At 40.2% G+C, this 17,367-nt stretch overlaps 1 protein-coding gene across 18 annotated transcripts in view; it reads right to left on the reverse strand.

Moving 5' to 3' along the window:
* KALRN (kalirin RhoGEF kinase) overlaps positions 1-17,367 on the reverse strand; it is a 521,871-nt gene that overhangs the window by 226,700 nt on the left and 277,804 nt on the right. For all 18 annotated transcript variants that reach the window (XM_065671413.1, XM_065671394.1, XM_065671393.1 and 15 more), the window contains one exon: positions 13,118-13,240. In XM_065671413.1, coding sequence (XP_065527485.1) covers positions 13,118-13,240 — 123 coding nt within the window. The remainder of the gene's footprint in view (positions 1-13,117; positions 13,241-17,367) is intronic.

Below are 17,367 nucleotides of genomic sequence, written 5' to 3' on the forward strand. Positions count from 1 at the left end.
TATCTCAAACAGATGATTATTAGCCAGATTTTATTCCAGTATTTAATCTTTGGTAATATCCATGAAAAGACTTTGATCCCTTTTTTGAGATTTTTGCACAGTAACAGGCATATGAAAGCAAGCAACAGCAAGGAGAACAGAACAAAGAAGACAACAGACCGAGATGCCATTATACATTAGTTTGGTAGCAAACATGAAACCAGACTGGTTTTATGTCCAAACCCCCCCTGATACTGGTTACCATTATACAGTAAGTGTACCAGAAAAACAGTATTATCACTGTCCAATGATTTCATAATTGGGTAATTAGCAGAGTGTATGAATGAGAATGGCTCAAGCTGCAAGATAACTGAGCCTTTGAAACTCAGCAAAGGTGAGGAAAGCATTTTCTTTTGTGGAAGTGACAAGGGAGCATGACAGTAAACTGCCAGGAATGAAATGCAACATTTTGGAAGTTTCTCAAATGATAAATACCATCAACAAGCCCAGATAATTCACAGTAAAGCTCCACAACTTCTCTGTGATAGGGAGAAAAGGAAAGGTGAGTGGAGAAACAAAGAAACACGTGGCAGCTCCGAGGTGAGCAGCAATCTGGGAGGGGACAGTATTGTTTTCTATGCCACAGGCTCAGCTCACATCTTTTCTGAGCCCCGCAGACATGAGTGCAATCATGACAGCTTTATCAAGTCTTGCTGGTCTCCTAAAATGAAGTAACTTCAGGCATTCTGGGTTTAATATCATGCTCACAGTTTGGAGATTTCAAAGACACAGTGATGACAGTATTAAAAGGCTTTGGACTGTCAACATCACTTGGAAAAGTCAGTACCAAATGCAACTGGCAGTCCTGCTGCCTTGAAAAGGTGCAGAAATAAACATATGTGGATGTGGATTCTATAAACTGCCTGGCTTTGTTTCTAGTGTCTAGAAACCAGCTTTAAATATGACAGCAAAACACTTCCTCTCCCTTTTTCCCCAACAGTCACTATCCTGCTTCAGCTATGTGTTTATTTCCATTAACATAGAGACAGGTTATGACACCTTTCCTGAAACATGTTTTGAATGACATGGGACTGTTTACAGAATTAGATGTCTAACAGAAGTAAATTCAGCAAAATTTTGACCTAAGTTCTTCAGAGCTTTCAGCTTAAGAACCCCTATATAGCAAAGTGTAAAGCCTAGGCAGTCTGGAGCATAACACGGTGCTGCATTATGTATACATCCCGTAGCAATTCCAGTTTCTTTCTGTCTAGTAATATGTGACAAAAATGCAACATAGGCTGCTGCAAAGAGGTAAGTTTACCACAAATGTATCATAGGACCTCAAGATTTGCAGCAAACTGTATTTTGCCATAAGTTAATGTTCAACTCTGACAAGCAAACTGATGTTTGACAGAAAAAAAATATGGGAGGAAGATATGCCACAGACTTTTAGCAGAGTCAGTCCACTGCTGCTATCTCAGGAAGGATGCAGAGATTTAATGACATTTTTGCTGCTGCTCCTTTGAAACAAAGATTACCTCCCTGACACACTGCATTGCATGAGCTCCTATGCACTAACCCAAATGTGAAGTGGTGCAGGAGATGCTCTCAGTGAGGGCATCCTGTCTTGTGGTGCAGCTGAGCTGGAACCATGTGCTAGCACTGTCTATATTCCCTCTAGACTTGATGGAAGCAGGGAGTCCCTTGGTATTTCCCTGGATCCCTTCTACTTGCCCAGGTGAGTTTAAATTGTAGCAAAGAATCACTGAAAAATCGGTCTTTTCATCCAGAGCAAACCTTACACTTCAGTACACTGCCTGCCAGAGACAAAACACACAATAAGAAATAAACCTACCAACATCTCTGTTTTATTGACAATTTGGATATTTCCATTCAGCAGAAGGAGGTTTCTCAATATACCCTGTCACCAAGAATCATCACCTGCCCACCAGTCAGACAACTCTGTCCCCATCCCCCTTCCCCTCTAGACCTCAGCTAGTATCTCCTTGTTCCACCTCAGCATCCTTAGGAGCAGGTCAGCAGGAAGGTCCCTTTGGATTCAGAATCTCTTCACTGTCAACATTAATTCAGCTCTCCACCATGGATTACACACTGGAATTTGTTTCAAATGAGCAGAAATCATTCTCTTGAGTCTTGTTAGATTTATAAACCAGTTTTTCATCGCTGTTATTTCCCTGACATGTGAACTGTCTGTATGGGTTACCCATCAAATTAATTCTTCACAGGTGCCACCAAAGCAAAATGGACTAAGGGCTTTGTCTTCCCTAAAACTTAAAAATAGAAAGAACTTCTGTAACAGCTAGTGAGAAGTACTGCATATTTATAATGAGGGAAAATAAAAGGGGTTTCACTACCCCGAAGGTAATAAACCATTTTACTTATTTATTCATTTAACACCAGATGTATTCAAAATCTTTAGAAAAGTTCCAGACAAGAACCAATATTTTTCACGTTGGGGCTCATTTTAAAAATGTGTTCTGCTGTGTGAAATTCAATTCAGGTTATGCATAATCCTGACAAAGATTTAGAAAGATAACAGGTTTTTGTTTTGTTTTTATTATTTCTGGCTTTTATTAGGCAGCCACACATGATCTGATGTAAATATATGTTCATAATGACTTACATGAGAGAGCCGGTACAGAACAGTATTCTCACCAGAAATCTTCATGCTGTATGATGTGGTGATTTTTGGCATGTAGTAGATCTCCAAGAATATTGCAGGCATATTAGATACTGCCTCTCTAGTCGACATCTGCCAAATTTTTTACTATAAAAGAATCCTGAGATCTTTCTATTTCTATGTATTCTTTCATGTTGCCAAATCCTTTCCAATCCTTCTCCCTCCAAAAATCTCAAATCAGCCCCCAAAGGATAAGACTGGACATAGTAAGAGATAAAAACAAAGATCAGAGAAATTCTCTCTGACTTTTCTTTTGATCTTTCTCTCTGCCTGCTATCCCAGAGCCCCAGTTTTGTGCCAAACCCCAAGCAGTAGGATCTGGGCACCTGCCCCCACCCCCTGGAGGCATGCCCAGCAGGTCCAGGCAGCAATTCACGCTCCCCTCATCATTCTCATCCCAAAATAATCTCCTTATTTTGTGTTCCTATTTTAGCACACAAAGCGGATTCTGCTCTATGCTCTGAAGTATTTTCCTTTTTTTTTTTTCCTGTCCCACATTTACACGTGCCTGTACTGAAAACTAAATTTACAATAGTTAAATGCCCTAGTGACCCAATTACCAATCCCAAGGGGGAGCACACACACTGGTGACTCAACTGATATTTCAGCACGGCTGCGCAGTCCTGGCTGTGCTGTAAGGCCACTTCTCTCCCACTTGGTTTTCAATGTATGACAGAGGAGCAAGGCAGGAATGGAGCCTATCACTTGTTATGCATAGAAGAACTATGCTTTGGCACAGATATAACTATGAATCCTTTGGGAAAGGGTCTGGAACTGGGAGGGAGAGCTTGCCACCCCAAAAAAAACGTGTGTTAAAATGGTTATTTTTTACAGAGAAGGAATTGTGTGGGCTGGGCATTACTTGTTTGAGCCACTTCTGTGGTGGGAACAAACACCTAATTCGGATTTTAAAAAGGATTCGACCAGGTCCATTTAGAACCTAAAACAAACCCTAGAAGACCACAGAAGGTAGCAGTGAAATCATTCTAGACTTCTCTCTTTCTCAGCTGTGGAGCACTGCAGGTTTCAAGTCCTTCCTGCACTCAACTTTGATGAGTAGGTATTGACAACTCCAAGTTCTGGTTGTCAGTATAAATCCTGGCCAAAGACAAAACAACCAGGACCCAGTCATCAACTATCTCTCCCCTCTGTGCAGAAACGTACTACATTTCATTGAACACTCCATGCATTCGCTTCAGCTCTCAGGTTGACACATTTAATGTGAAGTCTGCACTTTCCATTCGCCGATATTAATGAGTCACAAACATTACTTTATGCTGCGCACTTTTGCTTTGAGTCCTAATGTTACTCCAGGGGAGGCAAAAGCAGTCTCTGCTCTCTGCTGCATAGCTGTGGATCTCACTCATGTCATGAGGGGTTACCTGTACTGCACAGACAAAACAACCTTTATGCACTGAACGACACACTCTAATAACAATGAGGGCTGCACTTCAAAAGGATACGGTGTCACACTGTTTTGGAGCACATATTGGTTTCTATTGTATTAGCTGCATACTAATATAGGCAATCATGCTAGACAAACACATGTGCACATACGCACTGACAGTTCAGAAACACCTCCTGTCTCAGTCCCTGACTTTTTGCAAATTCTTCAATTACTTTCTCCCCAGACAGGCTTTTTTTCAAGTGTAGTGACATGAGAAGGCTGATTCTGCCTGCGTTTCTCATGTCAATCTTAGAATTTCTCTGCCTAGCTCAGAAAAGGAGAGGAACCTGCACTTTTACATGCGGTAGCACTCTGAAACAGACACTAAACAAAGATGCCTGAATGCCTCGAACCATATGCCAGTTCCATAGTGACATAAACCATTGCTTTCTTGGGGCTTGGTTATACAGAACCAGACCTCACAGACCACAGTTATGGAGGGCAATATTAATGGCTGGATTACATGCACTGAATCAACAAGTGAATCATTTATACACACATTAGGAGTTTTGTTCCTGTTCTCACACATCTAATTCCAAAAGACCTCTATAAATCCACTGACATTGCTCTATTTCTATACAGGGGAAACCGAGATCTGAATTCTACCCCAGGGAAATAAATTTAAAAAATAGGTTTCTATGCAATAAAATGTTGGTTGAATACTTTATATATACTCAGTATAAAGCATTTGCAATAGTCTCATAGTGCAAGTGTATTTTTAGACAATTGCCTGATATGAAAATAAAGAGAACATCCTGGACATCTTGTAATGGGAAAAAAGAGAGAGACAACCAGACTTCCAAGCAGCTTCCCTGCTGTATAAATACAGCCATTGAACGGGATTCTCCACTCCTTTTAAAACAAGTTAATCGTAAGTAATTTCTCCGAAACTGAAAGTGTGATTTTGTTCTAACTCTGATGCAGTGGAGTGATCAATTGGACCCAGTTAGTCCATTCCCAGAATATTTGCACAACAATAATGAAACCTGCCCTTGAAAATCATTTTGCTCTGTTACTGAATACAATTCTCTTTTGTATTGGCTTAATCTACATGAAAATTCCTTTAAGAAATGTCTGCAAAGCAGAATATTTGTGATTTGCAGCAACTCCATAATACGGTTGCTATGGCTAATGTTGCACCATTCTACTAAAGACACTACTCACTGGCCTAGAGGAGCAGCACAGCCATGTGCAGCTCCTTCTACTGCCCTGTGACAAAATCAGAAACTAAAAATACCGATCAGATTCACAGTGTCACTTTTCTCCCCCACAAGCCTGCCTGCTATCAATAGGTACAAGAAATTGAATTGATTTGGACATTGCTGCAATTAATCTTCTTGAATCAATAGGTACAGCTGATAACCCATTGACCTGCCAATGAGAAGAGCACAAAGAAAAATTATCAGAGGGGATCAAAATCCTTTATATGACAATGGGTTTTACCAAGAAACATAGGTCAGTCAAAACAGCAACGGTTCATCTAAGTGGGTATATTTCACAGAAACCATCAATAGCAAATACCTTCTGTTTCAACTACGTTTATTCAGTTGAGACAACAGTACTGTACATTTAGTATGCATGTTATAAAATGCTTCAATGTTACAATTTTCTAATGTTCTCTTTAAGAAATTTATGGGCTTGAAGAAAACCCCAAATTCCTGGATTCTTCTTTTTTAGGAAATTTTGTTTTGTGTTTTTTTGGTTTTTTTTTTTGTTTGTTTGTTTGTTTTGGTTTTGTTTTTTTGTTTTTTTTTTTTTTTATTTGAAAAAAAAAATCAATTCAAAAACTCAGAATTCCCCACACAATAGAAATTACATTTTACAGAACCTCTAGAATGAAAAATATGTATTTGTTAAATAGCTTCATTGTCTCCCAGTCTGCCATGGAAACAGCATTATGCATTTATAGGCAAATTAAAGGAACATATTATAAAGGCTCAAAAATAAACCTACCCAAATAAAACCAGTGATAGGAAGCCAACTTCTGGCAATTGTCAAAAATGTATTGTGCTGCCAAGCCTTGAGATTTTATAGGGAGCATTTAGATTGTGAATCATGCTGCAGGCGGCTTAATGAAAAGATCCAGCTGTCATGTGATTTTGGAAGAGAAGAAATAGGAAAGAAAATCACCTCTACCTTCAGGAGAAATGCAAACTCAGAAACATGTATGACGGTAGGCTGAGGAAGTTGGGGCTGTTCAGCCTGGAGAAGAGAAGGCTGCATGGAGACCTCATAGCAGCCTTCCAGTATCTGAAGGGGGCCTATAGGGATGCTGGGGAGGGACTCTTTGTCAGGGACTGTAGTGACAGGACAAGGGGTAACGGGTTAAAACTTAAACAGGGGAAGTTTAGATTGGATATAAGGAGGAAATTCTTTCCTGTTAGGGTGGTGAGACACTGGAATCGGTTACCCAGGGAGGTTGTGAGTGCTCCATCCCTGGAGGTGTTCAAGGCCAGGTTGGATGAAGCCTTGGGTGGCATGGTTTAGTGTGAGGTGTCCCTGCCCATGGCAGGGGGGTTGGAACTAGATGATCTTGAGGTCCTTTCCAACCCTAACTATTCTATGATTCTATGGTGCAGTAGGCACAGTTCTTCACATGATTGCCAGGAAGATTTCTGTGCCATTATAGGGCCTCTCTTAAAATAGGTCCCCCGTTACTGTTAGATCATGGAGCACCAACAGCCAGCAACTGAATGACATTACTTCCAGAACATTAGCCAAGATGGTCTTTTTGCAGCCCCTGCTAATGAAGTCTCCATGGGCACGTCCAGATCATGCAATGGAGCTCAGCACTGATACCCACAGTGTACTCAGAATTCAGAGTACCACACTTTCTCAGGTAAAACATGTCTTACATGACCTACATCTGACTTAGGCCTGGCAGCTGATTCCCCATGGCATTATATCTAACACTGCTATACTGCTCAGCCCTTCCCAGATTTTCTGTGTCCTGGCTTAGGCTGTGCATAACAATTTCAGTATCTCTGCATTTGCAATGCAGGTATGTCCTGAATCACCCAGAAGCTGCTAGACTTCATGGACAAAGTTATACTATTGCTTCCATGATAAACTATCTGGTTCTTCAGCTATGCTGTCAGAAGTTTTGAGATCCAGAAGTCCCAAGATAACCTTCACAGACAACCCATATATAGGCAGTTTCATTTTTCTCTGCTGCCTGTGATTTCCAGATGCAGCCTGCTGCCAGAGAGGAGAAGAAACCAAGAGTCCTGGAGCCCAGAGCTCCTGCACAGTACAAAGGCTTGTGTAATCTTCTGCCAGTGGTTGCATTTTTCCCCTTTGTGTACAAGTGAATACATTCACATAAACAAAGTGACAAGAAACTGCAGATTATAGCTTCAGAACTTGCTAATGACCATCCAAAGGATGATGAAGATAAGAAGTAGGGCTGATTTTTTGATTGCCTGTCTCATGTTTTTGTTATTTTAAAAAATATTTGACATTACTGAAACCACAGTTGTTATTGCTAACTTCGAGCACAGCACTTACCAGGTTTAATTATCTGCTTTCTCCCTATTTTGGCGCAGTATTTCATCTTACATAGGATTTCAGTCACTCAACTGAAAAGGGAAATCAGGTGAGGTATTCCTTTCAACAACCAGGTAAGTCACAACATGTTAAAAAGTAATAAAAATCAAAAATTGAAAAATCACCCTGGGACAATGCTCCCTAAGTGCTCATTATCAACACTGGTTCCTAATTTATGCCTAGCTGTTTTACATCACTACCGAACTTCATGCCAAACTCCCGAACAATGACACCCAACAGAGCTGGAATTTGTATGGGAAAGCACTAGGTTTTTATCCTGAAGGCCAAACAAGTAGCTGTGTGCAATTCAGCTTTGGCCTGACTATTCCATTACCTCACTAGTTCTAGAGAAGTTCAAGTGAAACTATATGGGGCTGAGAGATCACAAAATACCATTTTCACCTGCAGGATTCCATTACTTAGTCCCCTAGATATTTCACATTTTTCAACATATTTACATTTAAAGTTCTTTTTCTCTCCAAATAAGAGGTTTTGGGGTTTTTTGAAAACTCTGAACTGACAGCATTTTAGGAACAGTAAAATGGAGGTGCACTGTAAAGCTCAGCATTTTTACTTGCATTTTGTCAGGCACTCCTTCTTTGTAATAATTCAAGAATAGTCTACTGCATTGCATGTGTACCTTGGCAAAATGGATCCTGTAAAGCTTTCAGAGTCAGGAAAACAGGATCTAGACACATACCTAAATCTAAACTTGTAGTCACCAGCCTGAACCAAGAGCTGCTGCACTGGGCACACAGACAGACCCCACACACTTCAGTGGCCACAGCTCAGACTCCAGCCAGCTTTCTTATTGTGTCTGATAACAAGGGACAATTCCACACATTTTGAATCAAGGCTGTTCAGAATGTGTGCTTTGTTACACGCTCAAATTGTGATAGTTCACCTTGTAAACATCGGTGCTTTTGGATTACTATGAAAAATATACCAACTACTGCATGCAAATACACACACAGTTACTAAATACAAAACTCAGTTGTAGCTGCAAGCATATTGTGTTGTAGCCAAAGAGCCTTGAAAACAGCTCCACGGATCCAAGAGCAGCTTATCCCGTAAATACAGATGACAAGCACCACCTTGCATTAAAAAAGCATGGACTGTCCAGCTTTGTGTATAAAAACAAAATAAAAATAGGAGGGTTGTTTTTCTGCGTGACCTTGAACAACGTGGGTTTTGGCAGGGGTGGGAGAACACCACGGGGACACTGTGTGAAACAACTTCTGCTTCGCTTCACTTCTAGACACTGGTTAGTTTGGATTAGAACCAGCAGCTCTGCTGACCCTTAGTAGAACTGGAGGGTTGTACAGCGCGTTGCGGGTGCCATCTGCAGGTGGAAACACGTACTGGTGGGTATGCCAAAAATGCGGGTGAGCCTACCCGCCGGGAAATCTTAACAGCACGTCTGATGGAAAAACTCATAAATGCAGAAAGACTACAGAAATGCTTCTTTCAGACCATCCAAACACAGAACCACTAAGTCCTGCACCAGCAGAGTCAAAGGAGTAACAGAGCAGTTTCCCCAGTATCTTTCCTAATCCTGCACCAGCACAAATGCACTGATGCTCTTCGTAAGCAGAGGAGGATGTTGAGGTAGCCACCTTAACCTCCAATTGCCAGGAATGACAGAAGGGAGGAGAATGGTCTAAGGCCCCTCTCTTCATACACAGAGAATAGGAGAAGGATTTTCAACACATGCCACTCAACTCTATAGCACTGAAGCACTGGGGAGACTTTTCCAATTGAAAGGCACACTGGTTTCCAGGGTAAAAGCCCTTTTCTGAGGAAAATTTGAAAATATCTTTGGATTTACAATCATAACTGGCTGAACTATGGTTATCTGATTTGCACAAAATAATTCCAGCCACGCAAAGAGGCTGTCATTGCAGGAATGTTGCAGCTACATAAACAGAGGTATTTCTTTGGTGATATCGTCGTGATAATGCCTGACTGCTAGATTTCACTCTGTGGCAGGCACTGGGCCTAAGGTTGTCATTTTCAGGGTGCCAGCCTGTGAACAGCATCAGCACTGGCTGAGAAACATCTTTAGGCATGTACAAGATAACAACCTCCCTCCCAGGAGCTCAGGCTTTTTAATCCAAATTCAAACATTTGCCATCTGTGCATTCCATATAGAATAAATACAGCCAGAAAAATCGCCAGAGCATTGTCTAAGCAGCAGTTGTGAGAGAAAGGGACCCCGAATTATATTTCCTATTGCCCACAATGCAGCACTTTAAAATCACTGATATGTTCCAAGCTTAACTACATGCAGGAATGTGATCTATTTTGCGCATGCCTGATTGAATCATTACATCTAGATTTATAAATCTGTGGAGTTTCTAATCAGCCATAGAGGAAGCATGTTCAACCTCTCAATCTAGTGCCCTGGCAGGTCAGTCAATCAGAGCATTTCTCAGCACAGCAATCCCAGAAACACTCCTACTCTTTACATGCAGTTAAGCAGCATTCAAAGACATGAATGTTTTGTCCAATGTTGAAAATATCAAGAAAAGTCATGAAAATTGCTCCTAGTCTGACCTTTGCAAATGCCTTCCTGAATCAGTAGGAGATAAAAACAAATATATCAGAGCCCAAAGAAAGTAGATTTTAGAGATTAAATTTATGATGTATGGCAGGCTAAGTGTGGGGTTTTTTTTCAGAGAACTGCCAATAGCAAATACTATTGTTTAATTGTTAATCTCACCAGTTATATCAGTACTATACTTTCTATTTTATTAAGAAAAACAAACACAACTCTATTGTTAATGCCAGTAATTAACATCCTGATGAGGGGGGTGGTCAAACTTACCAGTTTGTTTCAGGATCTTAGCACATGTGCTTTATTATATGGCTATAATGGGAATAAGCAATGCTAGTTACCCACCCTTGCCATGGCAGAGATATTCACTAAGTGGAGAAAAATGCTTCTAAAGAGTTAAGCATCAAGAAGGGAGCTAAGAAGAATAAAAACTGGTCATAATTAGAGCAGGGAGATTTATTCTCCAACCACAAAATCAACCTCACTAGAAGCTTCTGCAGGAGAATTCCAGGTGTGATAAATTTATGGCCTCCCCTCTCACCCTTGCCATTACTCTTTCCAAAGCAGAGTATTATATTCTTAAGCCCTTGACCTCAGATAAAGCCTGAGCTTCCTTTCACTTCCCCTCAGTGCATGTCCCCATGTCCATTTGCCAGCATCACATTCCAGTGTCACACTGCAGACAGGCCTCATAAATTAACGACGATATTCTGGTGTGAATGCACCAGAGGAAACTATTTCCGTCAAAGACAGGGGAAAGTAACCAAGTTTGACTTGTATCAGTGATTACTAATTTGGAGGCACCATAAACTTCACACTCAGAATGCAGGACTGTTTGTGACTGTTTACAGTTGTCTGGGCAGAGCAATGAGGCACTTATTGATGCCATAAGATGTAAAAGAATCTGATTCAGAGAAACGTATGAGATTCTGCACCCACGCAAACTATACTTTTCCCTTTCCTCTCCATCCTCCTCCCAGACACCCACCTTCATTAGAACATGTCATCATGCAGTGAACAATCTTTGCTCTGAATTTGGCCTTGTGAAACGAAACATGTCTGAAGTTATACACAGACAGACATGCTGAAATAGTACAGAAGGAGGACTAACAGAGGGGTTTGAAAAGCCTTAAGAAAAATAATTCCATTCTAACTTTACCTAGTACCTACCCATGCAAGCTGCACATTTATAAAGGTTCCCAAACCCTAGTGAAGGGATCTATCTCCAAATTACATCAACCAGTGGAGCAAGCCTTAAGTGAGCTGTTGTTTCCATGTGCAGACAGTTACACAGCTTGCTCCCGTCTCTATTGTCAAGACCATGTTATTTTTCTGTCTTCTCACCTGTTCTTAACTTGTTCCCTAATCTCCACTGAAGTACTACTCAAAGAGAAGGTAAAAAAGAAAAATAAAAAGCTGTGATCCAAAATGCTAAAAGTAAGTGGATTTATGAAGCTAATGTATCATAGAGAAGGGAGATTTATAAAATATTAATGCCACAAAGGACATTAAATCACTTAGTTTCAGCTCCCATATATTATTACATGGTTTTCATTTTCATTCCTTACTCCAGTATTGCATCCAGTAACAGCTGACTCGAGCACATCTTCTGGAAAGGCACCTAATGTTGATTTCGGCATGAATCCTCACACTAACTTGTGCTTTTGGATAAGGCCTTGTAGAACTGTGGTATGTAACCTTCAGCCTAAGCTCATTTTAATAAATTTGCAACAGGTAATTCTAGAAATTCAAGCCTATTACCAGAAGGCTCAAAACCACACAAAGTCCCAGGAAATTTTAGAGACCCACCAATCTAGAACTACTACTTTCAGGCTGTGTGATTTGTCAATGGTATGCAGAAACACCCAGTCACAGCTGAAAGGTAACACTGAAGTTCACTAGCAAGCCAAGCAATAGAGTTTTTCATCAAGAGCTGAACATCTAATTAAAAGCATGTTAGCCAACTGAATGGATCCAAAGTAGCAGGTAACAGAAGTTATTTAAGGGATTGTTAAGAACATGCTAGCAGCATTAAATATGTTTAACATGTTTAAGAGGCACACAGAAGAAGACATTCTACAGATTGTTCAGGGTTGTTAATTAATCTCTTTTCCTGGAATTTATCTCCTTAAGAGAGATAAGCAGGACTAAAGTGACATAAACAGGGTTGGGGCTGGGGAAGGGAGATTAAGAGAAATATAAACTGAATCTGAGGGAAAGGAAAAAAATATCTAGCCAGTAACTGCCATCAGGCAGTGAAACTGTTTCCCTAAGGGCACAGTGAAAGAGGTATGTCCCTGCTTCTGGAATCATCTTCAACTAAACTAGGCCAGCACATGTGAAAGGTACTACAGAAAAACAATACTGAAGTCTAAAACCAAAAAATGATTGCCCCTTATTCCACAACAAACAAAAACTCATTCCACATAATAAACTATACTCTTGGAAAGAGTGGAAGAGTAGTTGCCCTTACTGTAAACACACTCCAGTGTTTTCCCTACTGCTTTACTAGGTGCTGCTTTCCGTTACATTCTCAAGGTCCTCCGTTTCCACTGTAGGAGTTAAAAGTGATTTTTTTCTATCATCCTTGCTCATAACCATCCTCCCCTATTCCCCAGCATTTTGCATTATTGTCCTGTAAACTGCTTGCAAATTCCCACAGGCTTTGAGATCTCCTATCAACTCTTATCTCATGATTTTCTGGTTATAAGTCCTGCTGCTACCATGTTCTGCAGTGTGCATGACGTCTTTCAAACCTGGGAGACATCTCCAAATACTTGAAGAGAGCAGTGCGACCCAAAAGAGCAATACTTTTTTTCTCAATATACAAGAGGAGTAACAAAAAAAATCAAGACAGAAAAGAGAAGTGTCTGATTCAGGCTCTTACCTGTGCCACCTCTTCAAAATCATCATGTCTTTTCTGCAGTGCGCGTGCTCTGTGTAGAGATTTCCCCACTCCTGTATGTTTACTCAGAAAGGCTTCCCCATGATTTTCAATCCAGTCCAGTACCTGCCAGAAGAGAAGAACATCCAATTACCTCTACTGTCTCATCGGCACAGAGAAATTCTCAGGACGAGGATAAAACAGCTGCAGAGGTATTGCTTTGTGCTTGCTACAGCTAAACATATGCAGATCTGTCACTGTCCATTCCATCTGGATAGAAGATAAATATTTCTAGATGTTACCGGCAAATTACAATTATTGGATTTTTACTATTCAATTTATTTTGAGGTGTAGCTGAGTTATTTGAGACTGGCAGATAGCAAACATTTACTTAAAGAATTTTGAGGAACAGGAATCAGAAATCTGGTGTCTTTTGAAGCAAGTACCCTTCCCTCTTAAGAGCTTGTGTACACCGGAAACAGTCAAAACTGATTTTGCATGAACAGCAGATCTTAATGGGAAGCATCTTAAACGAGTCCAAAAGCATGATAAAGGATCAATTAAAGTTTATTTTGATGTGGGGAGAAAGCATTATCAGAGTACCTAGAATGAAAAGGATAAGAATCCTTCACTGCAGGCTGTGAAATGTTGATAGTGTGCACCCTCCAAGTCTTTAGGGTCTTCAGTTCCAAATGTAACTGATCCTTATGGAAGGGTAAAGTGGCAAGTCTGGTATCTTGAGAGTTAAAGAGGATTTTCTTTTAAAAATAAACTGTATGATCACCATCCACTTGGAGCTCCTTCTCACAGTAAACACTGGCACTAAAATTTAGTTCTATTCAAGGTCTCCTATAAGCTGAAGAAAAAAAATTAACTTGAAAATACAAGCTTGGGAAATTTCAGAATGCTATCTCTACCCTTTCTGTAACTCTTTGCTAATACACAGAGGCTAAGAGAATAAACAGTACTAGATCAGTACTGGTCTTTGTGTAAGTAGCCAGGACTCCACTCAGCAAGAAGCCCTGTGCTCACAGGCAGTTGTTGATACTCACTGCTACTGATGCTCATGGACTAGCAAACAACAGCTGGTATTTCTGTCACACTGAAGAGAGAAGACACCGCAAGAGTCCCTGGGATAGCAATACTACTAGAGCGCTGCACCTGCAAACAGCCTCAGAGCTGCATCCTCTCTGTGCAGCACTGGGGTGCAAGCAGCAAGCATGGGCCTCAGGGATGCTGGGCAGGGGCTGCAGGACACCTTGTGGCAGCTTGGTCTGAGAAGGGCTCTGATAGCAGGGCACAGAACCAAAAGGCAGCTGTTGTGCAAGCTGCCACTTGTCTTGCGTGCAACTGATAAATAAGCAGAGATTATTGACTAAACCCAGAAATGTAAGACTGGAGAAATGGAAGATGTGTATGTATTCCGCCCCCCCCCCCCCCCCCCCCCCCCCCGGCAAGTAAAGCTATTTCATGGCTTGGTTGCACAGAATCTCAACCACCTGGTCTTTGAGTCTTTTCTGTACTGTGGATCCCAAGCATATTTTTGTAGGAAGCTCTTAAGTACAAAGTTTTCTATACATAGACTTATTTCCCAATCCTATTATTTTGGTGAAAAAAAAAAGGCATTTATAAAGTAATATTTTGTGCTTACAAGGTATTTTTCAGTCACAGAATACAAATAATTTCACAAAATAGGGTATCAACACACTTTATGTCCTGCAGGGCCAACACATACTATGCACAAATGTCACTGTGGGGATGAAGAAGCAAAACCAGGTGTGTTGGCAGTTCAGTCATCACTTCCCCATTTCCCTTTCTCTGATCAGTTTGTCTCCCATCTACTTTGGTAAATGCCTTCTAGAATTTGTGTTATTAACAGTCTGTTAATAATTCCATTAACAGCCTCTTTACTCTTGTCAGGAGTTTTCAACTTACCTATTGATTCAATTTTAAAAACATCTCATCTAATGAGGTCTCATTTTAAAATATTTTTTTAATGGCAAATGGCTTTAATTTGAGCAGTGCTTCATATGACGTTAGGATGCAATATGTACTTTCTATTTATTAATATTTGATAGCCACTCACTGTAATGCTACAGAAAAATATTCTAGTAACTTTTTCATGCTTTTTCAAGTAGTACCCACATAAAAATAAAAGTTTTATCCCAACCAATGTTATATTGGGCTGCTTTAGTCACTGTTAGATGAATGATGACAGAGATTGCCTCTTGCATTTTAGAAACCCTAACACACCAAAAAAACCCCAACCAGAGTTAGAACATTAATCCGTTGGGGATAAACCTTTGTTCAGGACTGATCCAAGAGCTGGCAACTCTTGCAGCAAAGTCTCATGTTGCATTCAAGCAATTATTCCATAGTGCCTGACACAGAAGGGCACTATGCGATGATTCATCAAATCCCTTCTATAACATGAAAGCTTCCCTCTGAAGTAATCTATGCAAGTATTGATTAGATTACCATACCCTTTCATTTATAAGATTAGATATAAAATACCCCTTGAGGTGACAAATTTGTACATCCACTTAATAAATCAACACTACACGACAAGACTAACAAAAAATAAATCCATAAACCATCCACTAATGACACTGGCTATAACACCCTATTTGAGTACTTTCCTATGTCATTTCTATGCTTAGAGTGCCGCATGTTAGATTTCATAGACCCTATCTAATCATTAAAACGTTCCAGTTCAAACTGTTCCATAAGCTCTATTTCTGCCATGATTCCCACAAGAAACAATCATGACTTTTTAAAGAATAAGTTCCTTAACAGAATTTTCTGTGGCTCTGAAAACCACGTTAACATATTTGACCACTCCAGTTTCAATGCATTTCTTTTCACAACCATTTTGTGAAATCCATAAAGGTTGGAATGAAAATACTGTGCTAAAATTTAGTTATGCATGGAAGGGAGAGGGGGGAAATACTATGTGTATATGCATATTAAGAGACTAAGTGAACTGCTGAGGTGTCCCAGGAAGTTGGCAGAAGAAAGAACGTTAGTATGAGGCACTGATAATCCAATAATCCTAACTATCAAAGAATCCTTGTCATTTATATGAGCAGCTAATATGCCATCTAATAATTTGCAAACACAAAGAAATATCACATCTTTGTTTCTATCATACAAGGCATAAAAAGCATGCACTAAATGAAGAGCTAAGGTATGGGAATAACTGAGTGATCAAAGCAACAGCAAGAACATAATATAGCTGGATTCAAAGCACTTACTCCCCAGTGAAAACAAGGCAAAATGTAAAGCAATTAGTCTGCGGCAAATGCAGGAGCGACTCTGAAAGGTCACAATTAAACGTGAAATCACCAGCACTTGTAAACATCTACCTGTCAGCATGTCTGGAAATATTCTCCCTTACACTGAAGAAAGGAAATGTCTTCAGAACTAGCGTAACTGTGTAATAATTCAAGATAAACACTTAACATTTTAATTGAGAGCACAGACTGTATAACTTACTCTACTGCTGAAAATTAACATCCTGAGATATAGTTAGCCATTGAAGTTACAGTGTCATAGTTCAAATAATTTAATTAATCCTTAAAAACATAAACAGCTTGTAGATGCCGTTTAAAATGCAGTTAAGAGTATTTTCCAAATTACGTCTTCAAATTTCTTAACTGTCCTTTATTGCCAAGCTATTTTTTCTTAAAACAGCTAGAAAAAGGCTGTAAGTCATGAATTCTTTGGAATAAAAATACTGTGCTACAGATAGACCCATCATTTGAGGTGTTTCTTGAAACATAAAATATATTTTGCAACTCCAGTACATGCCAAATCTCATACTAGTACTCATTTACTACTGTAGCTCTACTAGTTTGAAAGCTGCTCGGGGGGAGCCAGGACCTCCCTCCTGTTCTATAGCTCCTGTAAAGTAAAGCCTGATCCTTCCTGGCGGCAATTTAAAAACAGGCCAGCCGCTGTGTGGACACACTCTTCACGCAGGCAGCATTTGCCAGTCCAGGCTGCTGTCCATTAGATAAAACTACCATAATAAAACCATAGCTAGAGTTTGAACTTCAAGGTATACCTCCAAGCATGGGTGAAGCTGCCCTGGAGTCACCTAGGAAACGCTCTAACTCACAGCTTCTGAACAGGTTGGGGGATAATAGTTTTGGTATTTTACCTTTACCTGCAGTAAATTCCCATCCCACACCTCACTGACCCAGCCACTATTGGTGAGTTGATTTGGGTAGATTTCTGCTGTTTCTCTTCCC

The sequence above is a fragment of the Lathamus discolor genome, chromosome 3 (assembly GCF_037157495.1).
Source record: "Lathamus discolor isolate bLatDis1 chromosome 3, bLatDis1.hap1, whole genome shotgun sequence".
Classification (NCBI taxonomy): Eukaryota; Metazoa; Chordata; class Aves; order Psittaciformes; family Psittacidae; genus Lathamus; species Lathamus discolor.